Source organism: Martes martes (assembly GCF_963455335.1).
Source record: "Martes martes genome assembly, chromosome: 5".
NCBI classification, from domain to species: domain Eukaryota; kingdom Metazoa; phylum Chordata; class Mammalia; order Carnivora; family Mustelidae; genus Martes; species Martes martes.
Genome location: NC_137892.1, coordinates 89217798 through 89245396, shown reverse-complemented (window position 1 = coordinate 89245396; position 27599 = coordinate 89217798). Strand labels below are relative to the sequence as shown.

General features: G+C 54.4%; 1 protein-coding gene across 6 annotated transcripts in view; it reads right to left on the bottom strand.

The window, feature by feature from the left end:
* NRG2 (neuregulin 2) overlaps positions 1–27599 on the bottom strand; it is a gene marked incomplete at its 5' end in the record, with an annotated part of 173935 nt that overhangs the window by 28153 nt on the left and 118183 nt on the right. For 5 of the 6 annotated variants that reach the window (XM_080804012.1, XM_080804013.1, XM_080804014.1 and 2 more), the window contains 2 exons: positions 1219–1337; positions 6285–6456. In XM_080804012.1, the coding sequence (XP_080660138.1) occupies positions 1219–1337; positions 6285–6456 (291 nt within the window). Of the gene's footprint in view, positions 1–1218; positions 1338–6284; positions 6457–23521; positions 23704–27599 lie in introns of those variants that run through there. The other variant, XM_080804017.1, reaches the window with a different exon arrangement.

Here is a 27599-nt window from a genome sequence, read left to right as displayed (position 1 = left end):
GCTCTCTGCTCCGCAGGGAGCCTGTTTCCTCCTCTCTCTGCCTACTTGTAATCTCTGTCTGTCAAATAAATAAAATCTTTCAAAAAAAAAAAAGAGGCCATTTCTCTGGGTTAGGTGAATAGAGCTGAAACCTGGGCCAGGTTGTCTCTGAGGTAGGGTTGGAGTGGGAGGTATACATGTGAGAAAGATCCAGAAAGAAGGCAGACCAGGACTTGGAGGCTTGGACCTTTAAGATAGGGCGGTAAGGGAGACAGGAGCCTAGGGCTGGGAGAACACAGAGACCCCTCCCAGTACAGAACAGACAGGGTCTGCCCCAGGTTTTTCACTGAGGGTCCTGGGGCAGGGAACTCCCACATTCTCCTTAGATAATGCTGGATTTCGGGAGTCCTGGAGGGCTGTCTGGTAGAAGTACAGGCAGGCGAAGGCAGTTGCAGCATCAGAGTGATGGGGCAGGACTGGAAGTGAACCCAAAGAACCAGGTAGCCAAAACGGTATACTCAATGTGTGGGTATTGGGAAGAGGAAAGTGATCTGTGAGATTTGGAGTTCCCGGGCTAGAGTGGAGGCGTGCAGCCTAAAGACAGGCAGCTCTGGCCACATTCCAGCCAAGGGAAAGCAGCCTGCTTGCATCCGACACTGGGGCTGCCATGGTTGGGGTGGGGAGCTAGGGGTGCTGTGGGTGCCGTGGGCTTCAGACCTTGCATGTTCTTAAGGGAGAAGCCAGTCTGTGGGAGAAGGGTCTGCTGTCCCCGAATGAGGCTGCCCGCAGGGGCCCACAGAACCCAGCCTCCTGGCCATGGCCCCGGGGAGATGGCTGCCTGCACCCCGGTGCCCAGCAAAGCAACAGGCAGTCAGCTCCCACACGCCCAGGGCCTGCCTTTCCCTGGAGCCCCGCTCTTGGCAGCCCAGCCTCCCATAATTGCCTTCTAAAAATATCCGTCCCCCACCCCCACCTCTTGATTTCAAAATATTTAGTTTTCAGGATATTTAAAATGAGAGCTGGCGGCTCTTCCAGGCCCAGATAACAAAGCTAAACATTTATGCTTCGACTGCATTTCTCTGAATCGGCCCAGATCTTGGGGCTTGATATGGCAGCAGAAGGAGGGAGGGGAGTCAAGTGCAAGACAGATCATGTGCGGGCCTCCCAAGGGCTGGGGGGCAACAGGCCTGCCGAACCAAACCCCTGCAGAACCCCTCCCTTTGTTGGGGGGCCACCTACCGCTGTTGACGTGGAGCCGGCCACGGACCGTGTCCTTCCCCAGGATGTTCTCAGCCTCGCAGACATACTCCCCAGCGTCCTCCACCTTCACCTTGTTGAACTGCAGTCGTGAGTTCTTTCTGGTTAGGGAGGGGATGAGAGAGGGAGAGACGTGAGCCAAGGCCCAGGCTGGCTGGGGCTCTCCAGCGGTCACTCAGCGGTCACCTCTCCCCATAGAGCCACAGCGGCTGCGCAGGGGGGATCAGAAGTAGATTTTGGGCTCCAGGTGGAATGCTGAGTCCCCTGAGCTGGAGGGAGACCTGGGGGGCTCAGGAGAACATGGGGTAGAGCTAGAAGCTGCACGTCTTAATCTGTGAATCCTCCTGTCCACTTTTCCAGGGCTGGACCTTCTTTGGAGCCTTTTTCGGGAGGAGGAAAGTGGTGGTCTCTTAAGGAAGTCATGTGGCTACCTCTCTCCTTTCAGCGTCCCTCCCCAGGCCCAGTGTCCCCCTCAAAACAGGGCAGCCACTGCCTCACCAGTTACCTCAGCCTTCCCTTCGGAGTGGCAGCCTGCCACTCTAGATATGGAAGGCCTGTTCCCAGGGACCTGGGCAGGGCCCCTGAGCTAACGGGCTCCCACGGCACCTGTGCCCAGCCTCCTAGTTCCAACCCGTGGCTCCCCGCCCTTCACCTTAGCCCTGCCACATGGGGTACTCTGTGGCTTCTCCCAGGGGCTTTAGCTTCTGCCTTCTGTGTGCTGGAAGCTTGGATCCCTCAGGGAAACAAATAGCTCCTGCTCCAGATGGCCTGACTTGACCCTCCTGGCTAACCTGGGGATGGACGGGCAGTACAGATGGGAAAACAGTCCTATAGGGGCTTCTGGGCTTGTGCAAGGGGACCTGGCAAGGCAGAAGCAGAGGTGGATGAGGAGCTGGAGTTGGTGAGTCCAGGGGCCCATGGACTATCTCCAGGGCCAGAGGCTGGGGGCCTAGCCCCCTCCACGAAGGGCTTTGCACCCTGTCCCTGCATGCTGAGAGTTGCGGGGCCAGACCTGGGCAGGGACTCTGGGCTGTAAGTGACTCTAGGGCACCAGTGCCTAGTTCCTCTCTTCTCTCCAAAGACCCTGCCAATCCTCTCCTTCCTTCCCAGGGTTTCTCTGTACTTGCCCCGGGATGCCTGGCCTCTGAGGGGTCTATTCACACCTCCCATCCTTCCCTCTGCCCCAGTGCTATTCAAGGGCCCCTCTGAGCTCTGGATAAATCTTAGTACCCAAGCCTGGGCCCCAGGGGGATCAAGAAGTAGCATGAAAACTTCTTTACATGATGTAACCTCCTCTTTTTAGTCCCAAATTAAGACACCAGATTCCCAGAATATGTGTAGTGTGTTGGAGGGGTGGTGGAACAGGAGGTAGGGTAGTACAGCTGCTGCTGCCCTAAGCCCAGGGATGAAAAATAGAGCCATGACACTGACAAGAGAAGGACAGGGGAGGCAAGGCTGTGCTGTGGGTGTGGGAGCCAGAGGACTGCCCCCCCATCCCCACTGGGGCTGTGCTTTGGAAACCTGTTTCCCAGGCTCACTGCTGCCTCGGGGCAGGGTTGGAGGCTCTTCCCAGACCTCCTCACTCCAAGATCCTCCAAAGGACGGTCCACGGGGTGCTCTTGTCAATAGGCCCTGTTGCTCTAGCGACGTCTTCACTAATGTTTCAGCCACAGCTGTTTGACTGCTGCGTCCCTTCAGCCCTCCCCAGCACAAGCCAGTCTCTGTCTCCTTGACCTGCTGGTATCTGTCTCCAACACTCTTCTGTCAATTCAAGTTTATTCTCCTCATTAAACAGATTCCCAGAGGTCCCTCTGGCTAAAACAGCATCTCCTTCCTGGCTTCAGCCTAATCTGATGCCACAAAGCCTGGCGGCCCCAGGACCAGGCTTCTCTCACTTCTTGGTCAGCAATTCCCTGACACTAGATGAGCAAAGAGCGGGGGACCACCTGAGGGTCGTAGGGTCAAGGGAGGGGGGCACAGAGCCACCCTTGTCACCCGCAGCTGAATTCACAGGTGCTACCCTTATACTACATTCCAGGTAACAGGAAAGGTGGAGGTAGGCTTGCAGATATCTGGAGGGATAAAGGCTGGAAATGGAAGGAAGGTCTTCCCACCTGTGGTGTGTGAGACCCGTGGAAAGTCGGTCCAGGGCTTGGGGAGAGGCCCTCTCCTCTGAGGAGCTGGCAAGGGGTGAGAGTGGACAGAAACCATGGGGCCTCGGTTTGCTGGCTGTAGGCATCTTTGTTTCTCAGCCAGGTGGTGATCTGGCCAGTGCCAGGGAGGGGGCCCAAACTTTCAGAAGAGGTCCTGGGATCAGAGCTGCAGGGAAGGGGCTCTCTGGGACTCTCAGGCCTGAAGGAATGGGGGCTACTACCTTCTCTTGTCACTCCTAGCTCTGGTTGGAAAGTCTGAGGGTCCGGGGCTCTCTCCCACCCTCCTGGTGGGCCTGATGCCCACTTGCCACACTGACCCAGGCCTGGCCCCGCGATGGCTGCCCCTCCCCAGCTTCCTCAGCCAGGTTCCTGCTGGCAGGGGTGGCATCTGGGCAGCTGCATCCTCTGCCCGTCCGTGCATTTTCCTTGGGGCCTACCTCCCGCTGCCTGCCTGAGGGGCCTGTTCCAGCTTGCCCCTCATAAATAAGGGAACATGTGGTTCTGCAGGCGAGGGCCCCACGCCTGGGGCTTGGGGCTGCTGGTTCTCTTCTGGCATGGGGTGGCCTGGGCGAGACACCTCAGTGTGGCAGCCCCAGGGAACAGCAGCCCCTGCTGGGGGAGGTGGCCTCGGCAGACCGAGGGGCCAGGTCAAGACAGAGCGTGGCCGGGCAGATGGAGTGCTAGGATGGCCAGAGAGCAAGCTGTAGCGTGGGTGGAAGGAAAGAGAAGATTCCGCCAGCACCTGCCGAGCCAGGTGAAGTGTGTGTGTGTGTGTGTGTGTGTGCGCGGGTGGCATCCCTCTTGGCCTCAGCAAGGGAATCTGAAGTTCTCCATCATGGCTCACTTGTCCACCCCGTCAACTCACTGCTGGGAAACCAGGGGCGGGATAGGTGGATCGAGGAAGTTTCAGGGGTGCAGCAAAGGGGACCAGGCCCTAATAGGAAGAGGGCAGGGGGGGACACTCCAGGCTCTTAGGGATCCCCAATACCCAGGACAGAAAGACCTGACCAGGCCCTGTTTCTGGACCGGGTAACCCATTTATCAGGTGAGACTGAGGCTTGACCAGGACAGCAACTGGCTCAAAGTCTAGGTCAACCCAAGGAGGGTGCCCTGTGTAGTCCCAGTGTCACCCTATACCCAGGAGAAGACAGCTAGTCCTGCAAGAGTCTCATTAATTCAACACTGAATGCAGATGTCTGCCAGGCCACATAGGGCGGAAGGGTGTACACAGGCAGCATCCAGCCTCCGAAGCGCTCTCGTGCCCCAGGGACAGACAACCTCCCCACAAATGCAACAAAACCATATCCAAGGCACCATGAGAAGGGAACATAAGAGCTGCCTGGAGGGTTCAGGAAGTTGTGAGAATACATTTAATCTGGGCCTGGAAAGCTTTGCTAGGGACAAGGAGCAGGGAGCTGCCAGCATGGGGAACCGCTTGGGCCCAAGTCTGGGATTGTGAAAGGAACAGACCAGGGATCAGGAACACTGAGGAGTTGGGGAACAGCATGGCAGTGACTCAGGAGAGGAAGAGGGGACATGTGTCTATGTTAGAAAGATCTCCCCTACCCTGGGTCACAGGGGTTGGCAGGCCTCTAAAACTGTCAGCAAAACTGGGTGGATAAGGCACATTTTTTTTTTTTTTTTTTTGAAGAAAGGGTGGAGGCCTCTACCACCTTCTGTATTGCATCTATATGCTAGACTAGAAGCTCTGTGAGGGAAGGGAGGGACCAAGTGTGGTTTCTGGGGTAAGCCCAGCCCCTGGCAGAGGGCCTAGCTTGCAGCTGATGTCCCATATGCACATGTTACGTACAGCGAACTCACAAGGGACCCGCGGCCCAGGAAGAGTGGGCATGGCCAAGAGTGGGACAGCGGAGGAAAAGTAGCTGGAGGCAGGAGGGAGGATAAGAACATGCGGGGCAGAGGGCAGGGTGTCTCCTGCTGGCGGGGATGTCACAGAGGCTGATGCCAGGCTGTAGGCAGTCTGGTTCTGCCACTGCCGAGAGGGGAGACAGGAGGGTGCGGCAGGGCTAGAAAGCATGCCGGGGAGAGGCTAGACTGGGGCATATGGGTCAGAGCTGTCTGAGGGCATATCCCTGCCGGGAGCTAGTGCTTAGCTGGCAGCACTAAAGACAATCTTAGCAGCTAGAAGAGGGTGAAATCACCCATAAGTGGAGAGGGAGGGAGGAGAGGAGGGAAGCCCCCGAGACAGGAAAGTTCTAGCACTGATGGAGTGGTTACAGGCACAAAAGGTCCAGAAGTGGGGAAGGGACACAGAGCCGGTGGCCCCAGGCCAGTGGCTGCAGAGAGGCCTAGATGCCCGGGGCTATGAAGCTCTGAGGCTGCCAGGGTCTCTCAAGAGCCACAGCCACAGGCAGCGGAGGGGTGTCATTAGAGGGCAGATGCCAGCAGGGCACAGAGCCGTGGATGATGACAGGGAGGAGTCAGAGGACCCTGTGTGATGGTGGAGGGGAGAAAGGGGTCGGGCAGCAGCTGGGGGAGGGACAGGCACTGTGAGGGGAGGGAACGCTTTTATAAGGGAAGCGATGAGAGAGAGTTGGTAGAGGAAGGCTGAAGTCCTCGCTCGTGACTTCCCAGATGCATCGTGGAGTCATCTCCCACCAAACATTGCCAAATGGTGGGCTTTTAGGCCCTGAGGCAGATCCTTTGAGAAGTTTTAGGGCCAAGAGGGGACTTCCACAGGGAAAGCTGTATTTGATAATCAAATTGCCTTCAACCATCCAGAGACCTTCCCATTAAGCATCTATATTCTGCAGGACACTGGGCCGCCATAACCAAAGGGACCCAGAGCTGCAGGGAGGAATGGGTGTGGTCAGGAAGGGGGACGGGAACTAGCCCCCCCTTTTCAGGGAGGAGGGAGGGAGGTGCGTTCCTCACCTGCCATTGCCATACTTGATGCGAATGTCGCGGCTGCGGTTAAGCTCCTTGCCATCCTTGAACCAGCGGTAGGAGGGCTGAGGGTTGCCTGCTGCGGCTTCGCACTTCAGTGACTGCTTCTCACCCACCTGCCCCGTCTGGCTTTTCATCTTCTTCAGCTTGGGCCGAGTGGCTGTGGGGAACAAGGCAGGAAGGTCACTATGGCGGTAGGGCGCATTGCCAGGCGTGTGCAGTGGAGGGAGGGCACGGGGTTATTTCCTGCTTCAGTCAGCAGTCACAGAGGGTCTGCAATGATGTCAGTGTGGTTATGACCTATGGGACTTCCTTCATGCCTGGAATGACACTAGGAGCTTTATATACCTTGGCTTATGAAAAAAACCCATGGCCTCACTGCAGGGATGAAACCCCTTTACAGATGGGGAAAACTGAGGCTCGGAATAGGGCAGCCACTTTCTCAGGGTGCGCTAGGATTCAAATCCAGGTGCCCTTGACTTTGGGGCTCATGCTCTAACTCCTATCCCAGACACCCAGGCCTATGTTGGGCCTGGAGGACACAGGAGGACCAAGAGGACAGAGTTCCTGCCCCCAGAAAGTTCAGGGCGGCAGGAGAGCTACAATCTGGCACTAACATCATAGCATGGTACATGGAGGCCTGGAGGTGCTGAAACTTAGAGGAGCAACCCCAATGCAGGCTGGGGGAAGAATGGCCTGAGCTAAGAGCGGAAGGATGCTAAGGTGCTAGAAGGGATAGGAAGGCAGGTGAGCAGATGTCTTGGGGACAAGGCCAGGGGCTCCACTGGGGGGACACCAGCCCAACTAGGGCTGCAGGCCTGCAAATGCCAAGCTGAGAGGCTTCTCCTACTTTTCTTACACAGGATTCTATTTCTACTTGCCCAGATCTCCCATGCCTCATCTCCTCACTCCCCTCCCCACAATAACCTAAAAAAGCGGGGGTGGGGGAAGTTCTGTTCTCAGAAAGGTAAGGGCCAGCCTGTGTTCCCTGCTGAGGTATGTAATAATTTCCACCAGGACAGTCCTTTATAGGTTACACAATGCCTTCTGCATGCTCTCATTCAGTCCCTAAGCTCTGTGAGGTAAGGGTCATTGCAGACATCGATGGGGAAGATGAGACTCAGAGAGGTTAAGAAACTTGCCCCAGGTCACACAGCCAGGCAGCCAGGCAGTCACAGAGCTGGGACAGAAGCCCAGGTATCTGCGTTTGCAACATGTCAGGCCCAGAGTGGGCTGTGTCTGCTTTTGCAGCCTGTGTCTCTTTTTGGGGAACAGAGAACATAACTGAAATTCCTCCAATAGCAGAAACCAGGGTCTGTTGGGCCAGGTAGCTGTCTGGGGACCGAATGGTCCCATCTCAGCCAACTCTGGATGAAGGCAGCCAAGAGGGCCTGGCTTTGGCTAGGGCTCCCACACTGAACCTACCCCTGAATGGCTGCTTGTAAGCAGGCAGGAGATGGGAGTGGGGTGCTCGGGTGGCAAGAGCAGATGAAAAAGGGCTCCAGAAGCTTCAAACATGACATTACACAGTGCTTGTGAAAGGATTTTGTTCATTTTAGAAAATTTAAAAATACAGATGGATAAAAGAAAACAATCATCCACCATCCTGGTACTCAGAAGTAAGGTACACACACGTTTACACATGCAGTGTAAATAAAGGGGGTCAGCGTCGGTAACACGTTTCTTTTGTTTAACGAAAGAAATGTAAGCCTTTGAGCTTGGCATTAACTAGTAATGACAGCATTTCCCAAACCAAATTCTACAGGACATGAATATCCAGAGAGACGATAATAGACGTTACTTGAGAAAAGGGTTCCATGAGCAAACCAGTTTGGGGAATGGGTGGGGAACAGAGTTAAAGATATATCATCGCTGACTTTGGAAAGATTCCCCAAGCAAGGGTCTTAGAATTTTTTTCCTCAGATTTCCACAGGTTTCCTCAGAACCTGTGGTAGCATTTCAAGGAAATAAAGTCACGTGGAATAGCTCTGTAACATAATGTATGGGTGCGAGTACACATAAATACACCTTTCGATAATATCTTCACAGAATTCAAAATTCAAGAAGTAGGTATAAGAAGGGTATAAGGCTTGAGAAACAAGTCTCCCTCTAACTTCTGACCACAGTCACATGGGGGCCTTTGCAGGAGGCAACCGATATTATCAGTTGCATTTCTATCATTTCAGAGACCTTCTAGGTATACGCATGAGCCCCAAGTGTTCACACACACAATTTTCTTATTTTTCATGGTTGCATACTATTCCTTTATCAGCCCCAGAATTGGAACCAATTGACAGAACCAATTCTGATCCTGGCGTATTCAGTGTGTTTTCTCCCCACTGCCACCTCATTACAAATGGGCCCAGCCCTGCCCAGCATATCTATGCAGCGTGCCTGTCGTGTGCACGCAGGGCTCACCCTTTGCACACATCCGGTGTGTCCTGCCGGATGGGCAGTGTGGCTCTTGACTCAGACTGCCCAGATTCAAATCCAGGCTTTGCTACTCATTAGCTTAGTGTCCTCCGGTCACTGACCTAATCCTTTTGTGCCTCTGCTTCCTCACCTGGGAAATACTGGTGATAATAATAGCTCCTCTCTCACGGGAGGATGGCTATGAGCAGCGCACGAGACAACGCACGTAAAGTCTGGCTTGCATAGAGCATTTAACAAAGGTTAGCTATTACTGTTTATTACCATCCACAATAATTTCCTAGGGCACTCTTCCTAAAAGGGGAATGGCTGCATCAAAAGGGCATGCGATCCTCCTCAGCTTTAAGCAGTGCCAAATTGCCTTCTGGAAAAGTTGCACCAGTCTGCACTCCCACCAGTGAATGGTAGTGCCTGTTTTTTCCACACCCTCACTAACATGAGGTGTTATCACATATTTAATCTTCGCCAATTAGCTAGGCAAAAGATAACGTCTCTTTGTTGTTGTAGTTTGCGTTTATTTGATTCCTGGGGAGGCTGACCACTTTTCATAAATGTATTGGCTCATTGTATTTCTTCTATTTGAACTGTCTGTTCATGTCTGTACTGTTTTTCTACTGGGTGCTCATCTTAGTGATCTGTAAGGGTTGTTTTATTTATTTATTTTTTTTTGTAAATATTAAGGCTATTAACCTTCTACTCTCTGTATTTTCCCCAATAACCTGCTGCTTACAGTTTTTAATGCTGATTCAGGGGTATGTTTTTGGACACCCAGAGGTTTTATGTGTATTAACCTAAGTGTGACTGATGTCCTGCGTCAGTATCCTTGCCCCTTACCTATACCACCCTCTCCTTCATCTGCTTGCTCTGGGGTCCCTAGTCACTCCTTATCGATAGTTCTTCTTTTTGTTTGTTTTTTAAAGATTTTATTTATCAGAACAAGAGCAAGCACAAGCAGGCAGAGGGAGAAGCAGGCTCCCTGCAGAGCAAGGATCCAGATGTAGGGCTCGATCCCAGGACCTTGGGATCATGACCCGAGCCAAAGGCAGCCGCTTAACCGGCTGAGCCACCCAGGCGCCCCTCCTTATCAATAGTTCTTAACCTTAGATGCTACTGAGCACCACAAAGGAAGCTTTTAAAATTTCTGTAGGTGCCTGGAACATCTAGATGTTCTGAAGCAGAACCTGTAAAAGCGGGTCTGGGTGTGTGGGCTTTAGAAACATATATAACATAGAGGAACGCGCACTTCTTGTCAGTATACAGCTCAATGACTGGTGCCAAGCTAAAAACCTCTTCATGGGTGGCTTTCCTCTAAAGTTGGGTTGACACCCAGTGATCTAACAAGCTCTTGGTTAATTGGTGACCTCCAACTAGTCTCCTCCTCCTCATGAGCTGGGGACAGAGCTCTTCTCAAGTTCTAGGGTGCCTACCCCCACTGCATGGGGAGTGTTGACCTTTCTTGCAGTTCTGACACAAGGGGGCCTCCTGCCCTCCACCCACCAGTTGGGAAGAAATGGTGGTCACTCTACTACCTTGTTTCCTGGGATGAGTCCTGGTATGATACTATGCACCGAGCCGGGGGCCGCTGCTCATGGTGGCTGTGATGGGGAGGGAGTGCGGACATACAGGCTGACCCCAGACACAGCAGGCATGAGCCCATGTTAGGGGGCCTGAGGAAGCGGGTGCTCCAGAGGCATTCCCTGTGACCAAAGGGAAATCCGGGACTGCATTTCAGATCCCACTCTGTCTAGGGAGAATTCTGTGTGACCTGATAGCCATTTCTTGATCGTCTCCTCACTCACTTCAGAACAACCCCACCTGGTTCACTTGTTCCTCGTTTGTTCATTCATTCAACCTATGGCATGCCAGGCACTGTTGTGGGCCCAGAGTATATAGTAGTGAAGAAGACAGATAAGATTCCTACTCTTAGGGAACCTGAGTTTTAGTGAGGAGAGACAAGAGCAAATGATTAATAGGGACTATGAGGCAGTAATAAGCAGCTGGATAAAGGCCTCGAGGTGAGAATGAGCTTGGTGAGCTCAAGGGCTAAAAGAGGCTCATGTGGCTGGAAGATTCTGGAAGGCAGGGGTAGTGTGAGGGGAGCCTGGAGGGGTAGGCCCAGTGATAGATGTGGAGCTGTGTGAGCCAGGGCAAGAAATCTGGATGTTTTGTCCCTTTTTTCTTTCTTCTTCTTTTTTTACTTATGTGCCTACTAGAAAAGTTTAAATTACATATTTGGGTTGCATTATATTCCTATTCAACAGGACTGGCCTTAAGGATGAAAAAATAAAAATAACCATACATTTGAATCATGCCATGTTCTTTACAAAGTCTTCTTTTGCATCTATTAACAGTTCCTCCCCAGACTCATCTAAGATACTAAAAACCATGCCTCCCGCTCTAACAGTGTCTAGTCTTGGTCCCTGTTCACAGAAATCTTAGTTCACAGCTCTCTGAAAGCCAAACACAGGCTTTTTGAAAGGGAATAGGACTGAGAGTAGGCTGCATGTTTTTCTTGTTTTGGTGGTTTTATTTGGTTTGTTTTTTTGTTTTTGTTTTGCATCAGGCAAGTCCCTTGACAGGGAGGGGAAGTGGCTCAGGGGGCAAGAAAGAGAAGACCCTTGAGGTGGCAGTCACAACAACACCCAGAGGACCTCTGCACCCTCACTTCTGGGCCCAGAGCCTCCTTAGGCTTTCTATATGAGGGGTACAGACAAGCTCCGAAGGATGGCCCAGATTGGTCTGGTAGGTGGGGTGGGAAGACCTCAGAGGCTTACAAGTCGGGGAATGGCCTGACCTTACTCTGTGCACTTTAAGGTCATTCTTACATGCTGAGCCACCATGGCTTCTCCCACAGTGGCTCCTGGCCACTGGATTCAGTACCAGCCCCTGGGGACACCCCGGACAGCAGACCTTTGAGGATGTGGAGGTGGTGCTTACAGAGCTTAAGACGTGAGCAGGCCAGCTCTTTGACTTCTGCCGGGGCACTGTCTCTGAGCTGGGTCTGGGATTGTCTTGGTCTCTTTGATGGCCCAGGGCCCAGAATGCAATGCTAGTGTGAGGCATGAAGATCACTGTACCATGTCCCACGAGTGTCTTGGGGCAGAGGTAAAACAAGCAGAGGAACAGACTTCCTGGGATGGAGGGATTTGTTAGGACAAGAGCTGGATCAACCCTAGTGGGCAGAAGCTCACCGCAAGTCAGTTGACATGCATTTACTGAGTGCCCACTGTATGCCAGGTTCAGTGCTTTGTCCCAGAAATGATCTGGCCATGTATGATGCAGCATCTCCCACCCCTCAAGGAGTTTAGTTTGTCCCTCTCTGTTACTGTTTTGTTACATAAGAAATACATTTTTGTTGTAGAAAAATTATACAAGTCAGGAAAAAGCACATTTAAATCCAGTTACCATGGGGGGGGCCGGGGGTGGGGAAACACTGTCAACATTTTCAAATGTCTCCTGCAACACTTTTCTAAAATGTTTTATATCCTATCCTTTAGTAAATATATTGTAAAAACGTTCTCCTGAATCTAGAAATACAAATCTGAATCATTTTAATGTCCATATCCTGTCTCATCGTTCCAATGAATTGGTTAGGTCATCTCTAACATCATCTAATATTAACAAGACTGCAATAAACTTCTCTACAAATTCAACTTCGTAGCCAAAGTGAAGAGCTCCAGTCTGGAGGGTCTGTATCTCCCCACACAGAGAAGGGACTCACAAAGGCCGCTCAGCACACAGGAGAGAACCCAGGTGCGAGATGTCAAGCAGAAGGAAGAGGAAGATCTGTGCACATGAGAAGGGGGTCGACTGTCACCGATACCCTGCTTGTCTGTGGCTGCTCCTTCCCCACAGGTAGAAGGGCATGCAGCAAGCTGATGGCCTGGGTGGCTGTTGGGCAACCCTCCCTTTACCTTCCCTCAGGTCTCCTCCTCAGACCCAGCCCTCTCTGCTGAGCTCCCCTGCTCCCCGAGAGCTCCTCAGCCACCCAGCTCCCTTCATCCTGGCACAGTGCCCACCTGAGCAGCAGGACTAGGGCTCTCTGGAGGGGGGTCGTGGGGACCTCTCCTTTGGCAGCTCTATAACACTATGAGGAAGATCTCTAAAGGATGACCCAGACTACCACAGAAACTCCCCCTTGGGGACAGGTCCTGTAAACCTTCAGACAGACCTCCACAGTTGTCACAAGCTGGGCTCCCCATGAGGTGTCTGGTGGCTCTTGCTTCCTTATCCCCTGATGCCAAGCCAGGGCATCTAGGCTGTATCTGTCTGAGAGGGAATCCCCACCAAGCATCCCGCTGAAGATAACAACAGCAAGAACAACCAGGGCTGCTCCTTTCCCACATCCCGGCCCCGAGGCCAGGAGGTACCGCTGCTGCCAGCAGCTTGACCTCATTCCTCTCAGCAGTGGGCGGTGGGCGCGGAGCCTGTTGAGATCTGAGAGCAAGACAGACGCCCAGGACAGAGCCAGGCAGCCCAGCCGGGGAGGACCTGGCCCGGCCTCCCTCCCAGCAACCAGGGGGCAGGGGCAGTGGACTCTTGAAAGGGTTAATGATCCTCCCCTCATGACTAAGGCTGAGCAGTCCCCTTTGCAGGGCAACACCTGGAGACAAGGCGGCCAGCCTGCCTGGCATCAAAGTTTCCCACTGGCATGCTGCTGGCGGGCTCCGGGCTCGCCCCCTCCCCACCCCTCTCCTACCCATAAAGTGACTGCAGCCTATTGGAGGTTAATTACAGACTCCAAGTTCAAATGGGAAAGAAAAGAACAACTGAAAACACAGCTGGTGTAAGTGGGCACAGAGGCCTTTTCTGTGAAACAGGCAGCCAGGTACCCTCCCCGTGGCCTGCAGAAGAGCTATACAGACTCACGGGGCCAGGCCTCCTAAAGGCTGTTGTACCTTGCCAGGCCTCCTGGCTTTCCCCCCGCCCTCCTCAGCCACATTTCCTCAGCCAACCAGGCCCAGCCTGATGCCTGGGCTTGCCCTGCCTTATTCTCACAACCATCCAACAAATATCCACCTCCAGCAATCCTTCTGATGTATCAGGCCCCCACCTGACGTCAGGGATACGGTGCTGAGCAAGGCAACATGGCTCCCACCCTTGGCTCGGGCTCTGCCTACCATTCAGGGTTCTGCTGACACTGGCAGGGGACTGAGCCTCACATGGGACCATTTCCCTGCATCAGTGAGAAGCAGCCCAGACCTGTTGGGCTTTTAGCTCTACACCTGGCACCGCAGCTACAAGGTAGAGGACAGAGGCCAGGGCCAGCTGGGGACAGGAGCTAAGAGGGGAGGCAGATCCTGCTCCAGGAAGGTGGGTGCAGAGGAAGGGGAAGGGAAGGGGGAGGAGGAGAGAGAACTTAGGAGCTCCAATACCCACAGAAACCATTACTGCCTTAGAGGTTCTCCAGCCCACCCAGAAGCACCCATCCACTGACACCCAACCCCTATAACAAGCCTGGCCTGACCCTGAGGGCCAACGCTATGGCCACCCCCGCTCCCTGCTGCCAGCGACGCTGGCTTCCTTGGGGTCCTGCCAAGGCAGAAATGGTCAGCTCCTGGAGTCAGGCAGGTACGTGCCACAGTTCCTCGTGTGGGCTGCAACGTGGGCACATGAGCAGTAGAGATGGGGGGCTGAAGGGATGTCACCGACGTCTGGGGGACACTGCACAGGGTCACAGGGCAGAGGCGTCCATTGCCGGGCAGCATCTGCTACTCCGCACAGACGTGAGGTCTCTCTGGGTTCTTCCCAGTCCTTGGGGCATGGGCCCCAGACACCCAGAGCTGGCACATCAACAGAGGAAAGGGTGGCAGCTGGGGACACTGCACTTTAGCTCTTTGTCCCCGTCTCCTGATTTTCTAGCTTCTGCCCTTAGGTGAGTGGTTTAGCCTCTCTGGGCCTCAGCTGACTCATCTGTAAACTGCTTCCTGCCCGCTTTAGAGGAAGGGAGGAAGAGCAAGCTCTCTGTGGAGGGGATGGAAGCTTCTTACCATTGTCACCCCTTCCACTGCTGGGGGCAGGACAGACAGAGCAGAGACAACATCCCTGGAAGGCCTTTACATGTGCCCAAACTGTTTAATCTCCCCACTGGGGAAGGCTGGGCTCTGGGCCCGAGTGCTGGGCCCAGCCCAGAAGCCGTGGGTGGGGGGGGGGGCGCCTGCAGCTGCTCCACGGGGCCGCCCCTTGCTTGGGGAACCCAGGGCGAGAGCCAGGGAGGAGATCCCAGGGCCCCGATCCCCTTCAGGAAGGGCCTGCCCTTTCCACCTCCTCAGCCTGGCTGGAGAAAGTTGTTTCTGAAGCTCTAGGTCACGAGGAAGTGGAGTGGGGGTATAGAGAGGGGAGGCAGCTCACAGACCAGCTTCTCAGACTGGGACACCCGCAAAGCCTCAGGCTGATCTCAGGGCCTCTTTCTGAGGGCTCCACCAGGCTCATTAGTAAGAAAAAGCAACATCTTTGTATTAAAGCAAACAGACATATGATGGGGATTTTGAAGATGAAATAAAAAGAATTCTAAGAAACACTGGCTTTCAGGGGAAAGGTCCTGGTAGGCATGATACAAGAAAGGCACAGACGGGCCCGTGCGCTCGGCAAAGGCAGATACCACAGTGGGTGCGGGCCGGGGGGTTACCAAGGCCCAGCCGCCTCCTTTGCAAGTCCATCCACACGCCTGGATGAGCCTGGGATAGGCACTCTGGGGTCTTGGAGGGCTGAGATACAGGCCCTTTGGTCCAGGCTAATGAGAGAGGGGGTTCTGGAAGGGACTCACCCCAAAATGAGCGACTCCCTGGATAGTCACTGGTTCAAACAGAGCATGTGGGAAACCAGTTTCCCATCTCTTTCAGGACCACCCTTTCTCCTGGGTCTCCTCTTCAGTCATCTGTGACAACTTGTCATCTGTGACAACTGTGTTTCTCTTGACTTTCTCCACAGGCTAAGACCATTCGTCGTCCACCAAGCTTCTTATCCTCCTCACCCTCCCTCGTCCACCTGGTCCTGCTTCAGCTCCCACCAGCCCCAGTACCAATCCACTAACAGTGGACATAGTCACCTCTATGGGCCTCTTTACCATTCCAAAACCTGCCTTGGCTCCATGATGTCTGTAGAAGAAAGGCCACCTGCCTGCCCTCCCTTTGGGGGAAGCTTGCTGTCAGCGAATGGGCCCCCTTCCCATACACACCTGTCTGCTTTTCCTTCATCACTTCTCTTCAGGAATGGTATATTCCAGGCAAACCAAATCACTGGCCGCTCCCCAAGTATGCCTATTCTGCTCCGCCTGCCTCTGCGCCCTCTGCTGCTCCCCCACCATCCCATCCCCCCACCACAAGCACAGCTGAGAGTGTCAAACACACAGCCGTGGGGTCACATTGGTCTCGGTTACATCCTGGCTCTGCCCAGTGTCTTGTGTAGCTAGTAAAGTGACTCAACCTCTCCGAGCCTTTATTTCCTTGTCTATGAAAAAGGGACCCTCCCACCTACCTCTTAAGACTGTGGCTGGAAGGAAATGGGGTTAAGGTCTGTCAAGAAGTGCGCAGCACAGTACTGGGAATAGAGAGCTCCCTAACTGGCCGCTCTTCTTAATCTAGAAGCCTCAGGCTCTCCCCGGGATCCACTGCCCTCCTCTAAACCACCCAACCAGGAGCAATCTCCGCCTCACGCAGGCTCCCCAAGCATCTCCTACCCTGTTGGAGACTCACTCTATCCTTGGCATCTGGCACCGAGTAGGTGCTCGCGGGCCGAATGAGTGAATGAATGACGTAGGGCTGTACTGTGACTGCTGGTGATTCACAGTGGCCCTGAACAAGGTTGCTGCAAGCACTCAGGGGAGGGTGGGGTCCCTCTGTAGCCCATCTCGGAGCCCCTTCCCACCCGACACTGCTCCCTGACTCTGCCCTCTCCTTCCCCTGCAGCCCAGACAAGTGTCTGCCCCAGGAGAGCAGAGCAGGTGATAAGGTGGGGACTACACCAAGGACTATGCTTGCTCGGCCCACCAGGCTGCCCAACCACCGAGGGGCCCCTGGCCAGAGGTGGGAGGCTGCCCTCAAATAAGAGAGGGGCTGGAGGGGTCTCCTTGGACAGGAGTGAAAGGGCTCGGGAATGTTCTCCTTCATTCCTGCACTTGAGTATGAACTGGACACTTGGCACATGTCTGGTGCTGAGGGTCAAGCTGACGTGGTCTTGGCCCTGGGGGAGAATCCGCTGACTTGGCCCACGCAGTGGGATGGGCACTGTGATGGGGAGGTGCTGGGGACAGACAGAGAGGCTGCCCATCCCCCTCCCTCCTCATCTGGGGGCAGGATGCGTTCTGTGGAGAAAGCAAAGCTGAAGGATGACAGGAGTTAGGCCAAAGAAGGGAAACGGTGCTCCAGGCAAAGGGAATGAAAGGTTCAAGGGACTGGGGCAGGAGACCACAGCACACTCCAGGAACTATGAGAAATTCTCTCTGACTGGATCACCATAGGTGAGCGTGGAGACATGAGGCCACAGCGGGCCAGGGAGAGGGCAGCACCTCACAAAGCTGTTGCTCTTCCTCTTGGCCTGAAGCCACCAAACTCTTTGCCTCGTTGGGGTGTGGACTTCTCTCTCGGGGCCTCATTTTTCCCCATCTGTACAGTGAAGGGACTGCACCATGAGCTCAGATCCAGCCTCAACTGACTGCCCCAGAAACTGCAGATAAGACTATTTCACTATTAAAAGACTATTTCAGATAAGTCTAAACTCCCCAGCCTGACCTTCAGCGAACCCACTGCTGGGCCCGCCTGGTCTCTCCCTCCCACACACCATGTAGGGTGGCATGTCTTCAGGACTCCATGTTATTTCCCAGTATCCTCTGTTCTGCGCATTTGTTCAAGTGGTTTCCTTAGCCCAAAGGCCCAGCTCTTCAGAGCCCTCCTACTTTTCATCCTTCAAAGTCTACTGAAACCCCACCTCCTCCAGGAAGCTTCCCAGATTCCTCTGATGGGAATGAGTCTCTCATCTCTATTCTGTGTCAGCCCTGGCCGGGGGCATTCTTGCAACAGTAGTTAGGTCTGTCCACACCTAAACTGGCCCACAAGGTGGCGGGTGACCCATTCCCCAAGGATAGCCTGTAGCCCCCAAGCATGAAGCCTGTCATTGATACATTGGTTCAACACCTGTGGGCCTGACAGTCTCCCTCCGGAGTGGCTCTGCTCCAGGAGGCTAGCCGCTCAGCTCCATCCGTTGTTCCCATACTTTAGCACCATCGCAGTCAACCAGAGGATTTGCTAAAACACACATACTGGCCCCCAGCCCTGCAGTTTTTGTTTCGGTAGGCCAGAGGTGGGACCCCAGAATTTGCATTTCTAGCAAGTTCCCAGTTTATGCCTTAAATCAGGCTCCTGCTGATCTAAACATTGACCTTTGGCACAAGGGACTCAATAGAACCAGAAAACTACCCAGTTTCGTGTCAGATCTAGCTGGACTCTCTCTGATGGCCTGGGGGTGTGACCTCAGGGCTATCCCCCTATGTTGGTGCTCCACGGTTCCTGTTCATACCTGACCATCACAGTCCCACCGTGAGCTCACGTTGAGAGCAGGGCCTCAACCTACTCATCTTTGATCCCCCTAAATCCTGCCCAAGAGCCCAAGAAGTTCATACCCAACCAGCTGATGTGACAGGAAGGACCTGCTCCTATAAGCGGACTAACAGGACATTCTATGCCCCTCACTGGTATTTCTGGAGGGACACAAACTGTTAGAGCCCAGGGACAAGTGACATGTGCATGGTGAGGCAGGACAGGGGGCAGACCTGGACCTGGTGACCCTGCCACTAATTCATGGCCATATCCCAGGCAAGTCATGGACTCTTCTGCCTCAGTTTTCTCATTGGTAAACTGGGGATGATGAAATAATACCTAGACTTCATAGAAGCAGTCCTGGCACATGGTATGTGCTCAGTGCATGAGGGCTGCTCCTCCTTTCTGCCCAGTGCAGGTTGGCCGTGGATATGATCCCACCCCTTGGAAAGCCCTGTCTCACCCTGCAGAATTCCTGCTCACCATCCACAGTCTGCTCAAATGGCACCTCTTTTGGGAAGCCCTCCCTACACCCTTCTGGGAGGGCTAATTATTCTCCCCATCACACACTGTACATTTTTCTGGCTTAACACGTGGTTCCGATCGCAGGTGTTTGTGTCAAGAGCCATCTGAGCTTGCTGAGGGCAGAGACCAGGATTCGTTCACGGAGTAGGAGCTAGGTGGAAGTTTGCAGAACTGAATTTATAAAACAGAGCGAATGTCCATGCAGTTTGTATAGTTATCCCAGGGCCGGGACCTGGAAGTCCTAGTAAATGCTTATGTCCAGGCAGGGTTGGAGGAAGACAGGTATATACTGTATTTGACTCTCCTAAGTTATTATTTTTTTAAGAAACTGCATTTTTAAAAAGATTATTTGTCAGAGAGACCGAAAGCATTAGGGGAGGGAGGCAGCAGAGGGAGACAGAAGCAGGCTTCTGCTGAGCAGGGAGTCCAATGAGGGACTCCATCCCGGGACTCTGGGATCACGACCTGAGCCAAAGACAGACGCTTAACCAACTGAGCCACCCAGGCGCCCCCGACTCTAATAAATGACTCTTACAAATGGTGGGCTACAGGCTCAGAAATGGTGGGAAAACACAATGGGAATATGATTCTGATGGGCTCCAGGTCTCAAGTTTTGGCAATGTTTTGCCAGCTTCTTAAAAAAACAAACAAACCAAACCAACCCTCTCTTCTCTGTGCCAGCGGTCCTTTCAGGCAAGCCTTGTGGGCTGGAGAGCAGAGGAAGGCAGACAGGTGGGTGGGGTGCATCAGGCATGGGTATCCACACTGGGAAGCTCACCTCCAGCCTGGGCTGGAGCTCGCCCACGTGGGGCCAGCCCCTTCTCCCGCACACATTTCAGTCTGGCACCACTCCAGGTCAGGGCTGTCCTGACTTGGCCCTGCAGCTCTTGCCCCGAGGGCAGAGGGCAGTAGCTGGGGTCCCTTGGGGATTCCTGCCAATATCTGTGTCCAAGGACCTCTGCTGCCCACGAAGCTGCGGCTGCTTCCTCCAGCAGCCAGCTCCTGGAGTCTGCACAGGTCAGAAGGGACAAGCTCCTCCTTCTCAAAGGGAGAACATCCCCTATGCGTGCAGCCTGAAGCCCTCGGTCTGATTTTACTTCTCTCCCAGACCTAGTGGCCACCCAGCTCCCCCACCCCAGGTGACTCACTGCCCTCCTCCAACCTTGGCCCTGCCAGTCTCTCTGTCCCCTCGTCCCCCACTGCTGAGTTCCTGAGACCTGGGCTGAGGGCTGATGAGTCCTGGTCTGTAAACTGCTTTGAGCTGTTAGGATGAAAGAGCACTGGCAAGTACAAAGTCACTCTCTGCTTGTTGTTATTGATCCTAACGAACTCCCCGGTGCCAGGAAGCCACAGCAGAGTGGGAGGCAAACGCTGAGCCCTGGAGTGGCAGGAGGACCGCTCTATGTGCCTGGCTAGCAGGGTCAGCCCGGGGCTGAGGCCAGAGGTGGAGACAGCCAGACCATGAGATGTGGCACATCACCACATCACCACCTGTGGGCACGTCACCACCTCTTACCTGACCCTTGACAGCCTAAAGAGTAGTCTGCTCTAGAACTCTGGGTGCTGTTTTTTTGCCACAGGCAGGAGATGCAAGGATTTCTTCGTCCCCATTCAAATGAGATGTCCGGAGTTCTCAGCTGGTGATGCTAATTCACCTTCATATTCCAGGTCACCCAGACCAAAGTGTGGCCCCTGGCCTCTTGTGGGCAGACATGATTTCCCAATTCACAGGGAGATCAATGGAGGGGACATTTCCATCCACCCCTGAGTGGCCTTTTAGGGGGCACCCAGAAAAGGCCAGTGACTTCGAGTCTAATCCCCAAGCCCTTCTTCAAAACCAGATAGCACCTTCAGGGCTGATCAGTTTCTTTGGGGGCTGGCTCCTCTCCCACCTCAATCTCACAGCTCTCCTCCCTTGGGCTTCTCAGAGGCACAGGGCTTGAGGCCTGAGGCTCTGGCCTCGCCACGGAGAGAAAGCACAAGTTGAGAGCAGAACCCATTTCCAGGGGCCCAGATGGAGGGCAGGCAGTGCCTGGGGTCACACAGAGGCAGAGCAGGGGGTAGACCCCAAGTACAAGAGTTTATTACCCATCCCCCAATACTGCTGCCAGGGCTGGCATGGGTCATGCCAGCAGCCCCCTCCTCAATCCCCAAGGGCAAAGGGAAATGGGGGGAACTGGCCCCAGGTGAGGGATATCAGGTTCAGCCCTACTAACTCTCACTGAGTCACACCTGCAGCTCAGCAGGCACTCCTGTGTTGAGGGAGAAGAAAAGTCTACCTCCCCATGCTGGCCTGTGTGTGTGTGTGTGTGTGTGTGTGTCTGGGGGACTCCTCCTGCTGTTTGCCAAGGAGGAGATGGAGGCTGCTGGTTGGGGGGTGGGGAGGGTGGGGAGCCAATTAATTAACATCATCTTCTCTTTCTTCCTTTCTCCCTCCCACTTTCCAGATCCCACCCCAACCCCGCCCTGCCATCTAAGCTAAAGATTTTAGTGGATAACTTGCTCACACTCTCCATGTCTGCACCTCCTAGACTTTCAACCAACTGTGGCCCCACCCTGGCTAAGTCCCTCCTTCTGGGTGCCCAGTGCCCATGTCCTCCACTACCGGCATGCTCTGACCATGCACTAAGAGAGCCCTGCAGCCTCAGGTGGGCCTGGAAGGGAACTGTGAGGGTGGCTTCCAGTTCTATAGCCCACTGTTGACTTAAGCACTGATTCTACTGGGTTTGAAATCAGACCCCCTAGACACATCATGGACTTAAGACTGTTGTTTCTCACCCACATGGTCCTTTCTCTTGATACCTTGTTTTAGAGCATGACCCTACCCCATGGCTTCCCCCTTCCAGAATGTCCCAGGTCTCCAAAGTCCCTCTAGCCCAGGCCTTGGTTCTGTTTGGTATCTGCTCACCAGCCAGCTCCCTGAAGGAAGGCATTCTGAAGAGCAGGCTTCCCACTGGGAAGCGGGGAATAACATGAAGCAGAGAAGAAAAAAAGCAGGAAAGATTATAGTGAGACATCAAGAAGGACTTTCTCACAGGGGCAGAGGGTTCTGGAAGAGAACACTGAGAGGTCTGTGGAACCTCCTACTCATAGTCCACTCCCACCTGTGCCCTAATGCGTACTCTACCCTTGGCAGTGGGAGTTCTCATTTCCCTGGCACTATAATCCTCACCCACTGAAGCCCATCAAGTGGCTTCCTTGACATTGGGAAGGTACCCTTAACCAGTCAGCCTTCCAAGCTGCCCATGATAGGATGTGCTCGGGGTTGGCGGGGTGTAGGTGGGTGGGTGGGAGAAAAATGGGTGGCTCACTGAGTCACATCCATAAATTTTGACCCTGAAAATAGGCACCCTGACTTTCTTCAGGTCTCAGATTGGAAGCTAATCCCACATTACACGTGCCCAGCTTAAGCTGACCTACACACTACTTAGGGCACACCAGCAGTGTCCGTTTCCTTAGGGTGGACTCCTAGACACAGTTGCCTAGTGGAGATGGGCAGAAAGCCATTCTTTCTCTCTTCCTTTCTTTTTAAAGATTTATTCATTTGAGGGAGAGAGAAAGCGTGAGCGTGGGGGGTGGTTGGGCAGAGGGAGAGGGGGAGAGAGAATCCCAAGCAGACTCCCCACTGAACATGGACCCCGATGCAGAGCCCTGATCCCACAACCCCAAGACCACGACCTGAGCCAAAATCAAGAGTAGGAGCCCTAACTGAGACACCCGGGTGCCCTAAGGGGTGTTTCCTATAAAGAAAACACAGCCCTGGCCTTTAAATTTTGCTAGCTCCTAATTAACTACCAGGCTGAAAGCAACGTTTGACTCCTGGGCTCTCCCCAACAAAGAGACCTCAGAGACTATCTTGCCACAGCTCCTGCCGCATTATATAGAAGTTCAGAAAAGGAAAGATATTTGGCCATATCCTCAACCACCACTGAAGCCTCCCAACTCCCAGACCAGTGCCCTCTGTGGGATCTTTCCTCCTTTACCCTGTAGCTGCTCTGGGAGGGCATCAATGTGGGTGTCAGCACAGGGCTCTTTGCTCACCAGGACACCTTCTCCACTCCCTCCCTGGGGACAGAACCCCTGGGCACAAAAGGGTACTCCTGAAGACCAGAGAGAGACAAATGCCTGGTCCCTGGTCCAGTTCTGGGAGCAATGTCAGCCACAAAGCCCTGGCTCCCTACTCCTTAGAGCTCCCCAGCTGAACAGGGCATCCCTCTGAGTCTCCAGAGCTGGTAGGCGCTGCTGCCCTTGCTCCAATGGCTGAGGAGAACTCACGGAGGTGTGGCACATGGGTGGGAGTGCTCCAGGAGGCACACTCGGAGGTCGGAGAGGCAGTGACAGCTCCCTCAGCGCTCGGAGCCAGGCCAGACCAGGCCCCGTGTCTACTGGACCACTTTCCTATCCGTGCCCCCGGCTCCATCCTGCCGTTCACTCAGGGCTCCACATCTGCAGGCAGTTCCCCGGAGGGGGGGCAGCCCCTCTCCGCCGCCCCTTGGTCGGGATGCAGCGGTCAGGGGACAGGCGCGCACAGTCACCCGCAGACCCCGGGCGCGCAGTCCCATGCCCACCCGGTCACGGAGCCCTGCTCGCCCGCAAGCACTCACGCTCCTTCGGTGCCTGTCACCTGGGCGGCGCTCGCACAGCTCCAGACTCGCCAGCGAGGAGCTGGGGGCGGGTGAGCGGGTGGCAGGTTTCTCCCAGTGAAACGGGCTTTCTGGGTGCATCGAGGTGCCCTACCTTTCTCCCCGGGTTCAGGCTCTTGCTCCCGCTCCCGCTTCTTCCCCTCTCGGTGCTTCTTGCCGCGGCCTCGGCCCCTCCTCCTGGACTCCGACATTCTGCCCGGGGTCCCAAGCGGTGGGACGCACGCGAGGCAGAGACTGCCTCGGCTCTCCGGTGGCGCGCTGCGCCCCCGCTGCCTGCAGCCCCAGTGCCCGAGCACGGAGCCTTTCTTATAGGGCGGTCACACCCTCCGGGGGAGGGGAGCAGCCAGCCTTAACTCTTCCCCTCCCGCGCCCGCCGCCCGCGGCCGCCCCCCCCCCCCACAACCGTGCGGGCTACAGGGGGCAGCGGACAGCCGGGTCTGGGCCCTGGACCCCCTCCTCGGGCCACCGAGCGAGGCAGGATCGGTGCCCAAACAGAGCGCCACAGATCTCGCCACCGAGGACCGGAATCAGCTGGGCTGGTGGGGTGGGGGCGAGCCAAGATTGGGGAGGGGGGAGTAGAGATCCCCTAGTAAGGGCCAGGCTAAGGACAGCATGGGGCTGGGAAGACCGCCAGAGTAGAGGCCAGAGAGGGGCCAAAATGAAGCCCACTGGCCACCCCAGTAAGGTAGGACCCGCTCTTGATTCTTGCAGTCTTTCTCCCCGGCCTTGAGCTCTGCCCTCCAGCCCCCACCAAGAGTCTTGTAGGCAGTTTGCCTGTGCCTCCTCATCCCTGAAGCTCTGGCCTCAACCCCATGGGATATCACCATCTGGGGGAATAATTTTTATGCGCGGCTGCGGGAGTCTGCGTCCCTGAGCCCCTCCCAGCCAAGGCGGGCTGCAGCCTGAAGCAACCTGGGCGCCCCAGGTGGCGGGTAGCCCCCCCTCCCACACACACACTCTGACAGCCCAGGCAGCCAGCACCAGCTGGCTCCTCTCTTCCAGGCCTGTAGAGGTGAGTTCAGACCCTAACAGCCCTCCACCCCCCACCAGCCACTGGGCAAGAGCTGCCAGAAAGGACAGCGTCCTGGCTCCAGCCTGGGTGTGGTGCTGAAAGGGTTACACAGCAAAGGCTCTCCCTCTTCTGGCTCCCAGAAAGCCTGAGCCTGCGGTTTGCCTGCCTCTCTCTGCCTGAGGTGTCCCCTTACAGCCATCCCAACTGGAATCCGAGTCAAAGATCATCTCAGCCACTCCTCTGCCTCATCAGGACAGGGTCCCAAGGCTTCTCTGGAGTGTCCTCCTTAGGAGAGCCTGGAGCAAGCTAGGGCTCTGGGTCAAGGCCAAGGACTGGGGGGTGGGGGTGGGGGGGTTCCAAGGTTGGGAGGGGGTGCTGGCCAGACCTTTAGGACAAGCTGAGGATAAGCTAGTGGACAGAGAAAGGGAGAAGATAGAGGCAATGGAGGCAATGGCCCTGCAGAGGGCTGATCTCTGGTGCTCTTGGGGCCTCGAGCCTGTCCCACTGGGGCTAGTTCCAGAGAGACCAAGTAGAAGAGCTATCCCCTCTCCCATATCCCAAGGTAGCACTCATCTTGATTCCTTTAGTATGGCTCCCTGTGAGGTGGGCAGTGAGGGGTCCGGGACAGAGTCCAAACCCAGGTTTTATTCCTGCTCCAAACCTCTGTTTATTCCGCTTCTAAAATGGCACTCCTATGCACCCCTCCCCAGCCAAGCACCAGGGCCTCAGTTTGCTCCCTCCTCTTGTCCTACACACTTTGATCTCCTTGCTTGAAGTCTTGCCTCCTCCAGGCCATCAGACAGAGCTTTCCAAAACCCAAGCCAGGTCACTCACTACCACCTGCAGGTTCAACCCAAGCTCCTTACGGTGCTGGGAGTCCTACTGCACTGGGCCCCAGCTCACAGCCTTCCAGCCCCAAATCCTATGCCCCAGCCACATTTACCTACAAGGCCTACACACTAACCTGTCTCCTCTCTTACCTTTGCACGTACTAATCTCTCTGCCCAGGATAGCCTTCCCCCTTCTTGGTCTGGCCAACCTCTCTATTCATTTATTTAGCAGATATGCAGTAAGGCTTACTATGTTTCAGGCACAGTGCTGGGGACTGGCAGTGAGCAAGACAGACCTGGGCCTGCTGACACACAGGTTCCGGTCTTGGTGGGGGAAAGACCAACAACTAATGACACAAACAGCAAACTAATTAAACTTTGTGTTAAATATTATGGGGACATATTCAACAAACATCTCTATTGACATACGGGTCCTACAGAGGTAACGGGGCAGTGAGAGAAGGCTTTCCTTAGGAAGCATTTAAAATGGGAATCGAAGAACGATGAAGAGTTGGCTGGACTCAGGGGAAGAGCCTTCTTGGTCAAAGCAACACCACATCCAGAGATGTGGGGTGGGAAGGAGCATTCTTGGCGTTGTAAAGCTAAAAGATAGTTAGTGTGCTAAGGGGTGTGTGTGTTGGAGAGGGGGGCGTGTAGCACACACAAAGCGAAAGGAACGTGGAGAGGAGGCAAGCAGGGGTTATATCAAACAGGACATTGTAGGCTCATTAACAACAACAACAACAACAACAACAAACCCAAACCCTGGGCATGCAATGGGCTTTATCCTAAGAGGAATGTTCTGCTACCACAAACTTTTAGCAGGGTGGGAGAGGTCAACGATCAGCTCCTCTGTTTCCTTAGTAATGTTTGAGTATCTTTGCAAGAACACATCACTTGGCATTCGTTTTCATGACCTCTGTCTCTCCCACTGGAGTCAGGCCCCTTTAGGGCTGGGAGCCCAGCGCCTGGCACCTGGTAGGTGGGCAGTACGTCCCAGGGCGACAGATGAGTGACCCATCCTGCTAGTGAAGAATGGCCAAGGGCGACAGCAAGACAAAATGGCCCAAGTGAAAGGCATAGGCCAGATGGAGATAACTTCTCCTGGGTAGAGCTCTCCTGGCAGTCCAAGACAGCTCATGGCTTTGTCTCAGTGCATGCTGAGTCAGAAAAGCCGTGGTAATTTGGGACGCCTGGGTGGCACAGTCGGTTAAGTGTCCATCTCTGGGTTTCAGCTTGGGTCGTGATCTCAGGGTTGTGAGACCCAGACTTGAGACGCCTCTGCACACAGCACCGAGTCTGCTTGAGATTCTCTGTCTCCCTCTCCCTCTGCCCCTCCTACTCTTGTTCTCTCTCTCTCTCTCACGGAAATAAACAAATCTTTAAAAAAAAAAAGACCATGGTACTTCAAAGGGAGCACAAGCACCGTCCATGGGCTAGGGTGTCCGGATTCCGTGCTGCGGGAGGGCGTGTGGCTTGAGGAAGGTCTTTCAGCAAGGGAGGATTTCCAGTAGACGACACTGGCAGAGCCTCGGAGGGTGCGTTCCCTGGGCGCAGGCTCAGGAGACCATGTGTAGAGCATGTTTATGTTAGGAAATGATGGGAGCTCTTGCTGCTGAACACAGCAAACACTTTCTGGACATTTGGTGTCCACCAGAGCTCAGGGCAGAGTGCTAAGCATGTTATACACACCTTCTCTCTTGTATTCCCAACACCCCCGTGAGGTAGGTTCACTCCTCTCCCAGTTTTCTGAAGAGGAAACCAAGACCAGGGCTGATGAGATTATTCATTCAGAGTCTCGTGTGATGGGAAAGCTGCTGAGCAAGGACCTGCCCCACAGTAGCCACCTCCCTGGGGCCCATGTCTTGGTCATTACCCTCTTCGGCTTGTGTGAAGGCAGAGATCTGCTCGCTCTGCCTGCCAGGCTGATGCTTTTGGACTATTAGGAGATCCTGGTACTTCACTGATGATTTTTTTGAGCCAGGAAGGGGTGTGTGCATTAGACAAACGAATCTGACTGGTGTGTGCAGGATGGATGGAAAGGGGAAGAGACTGGAGGCAAGGGAGCCAGTTAAGCAGCTCAACCATTCAAACCTTCTGGAGAGCCTACTATGTACCAGGCCATGGCCCTCGTGAGGGGCAGTCAGGTGAGGAGGGCCTGAAGCACGGGGAAAGGGAGTGAGAACAGCAGTAGTAAGAGCAGCTAACGTTACATGCTTAGCATATACTTCTTCATGATAGCACTATGATGGGAGTTTACGGGTATCCCCATTTTGCAGATAAGGAAACAGGTACAGATCACTGAAGTAATCTTTATTTGTCCAGGTCAA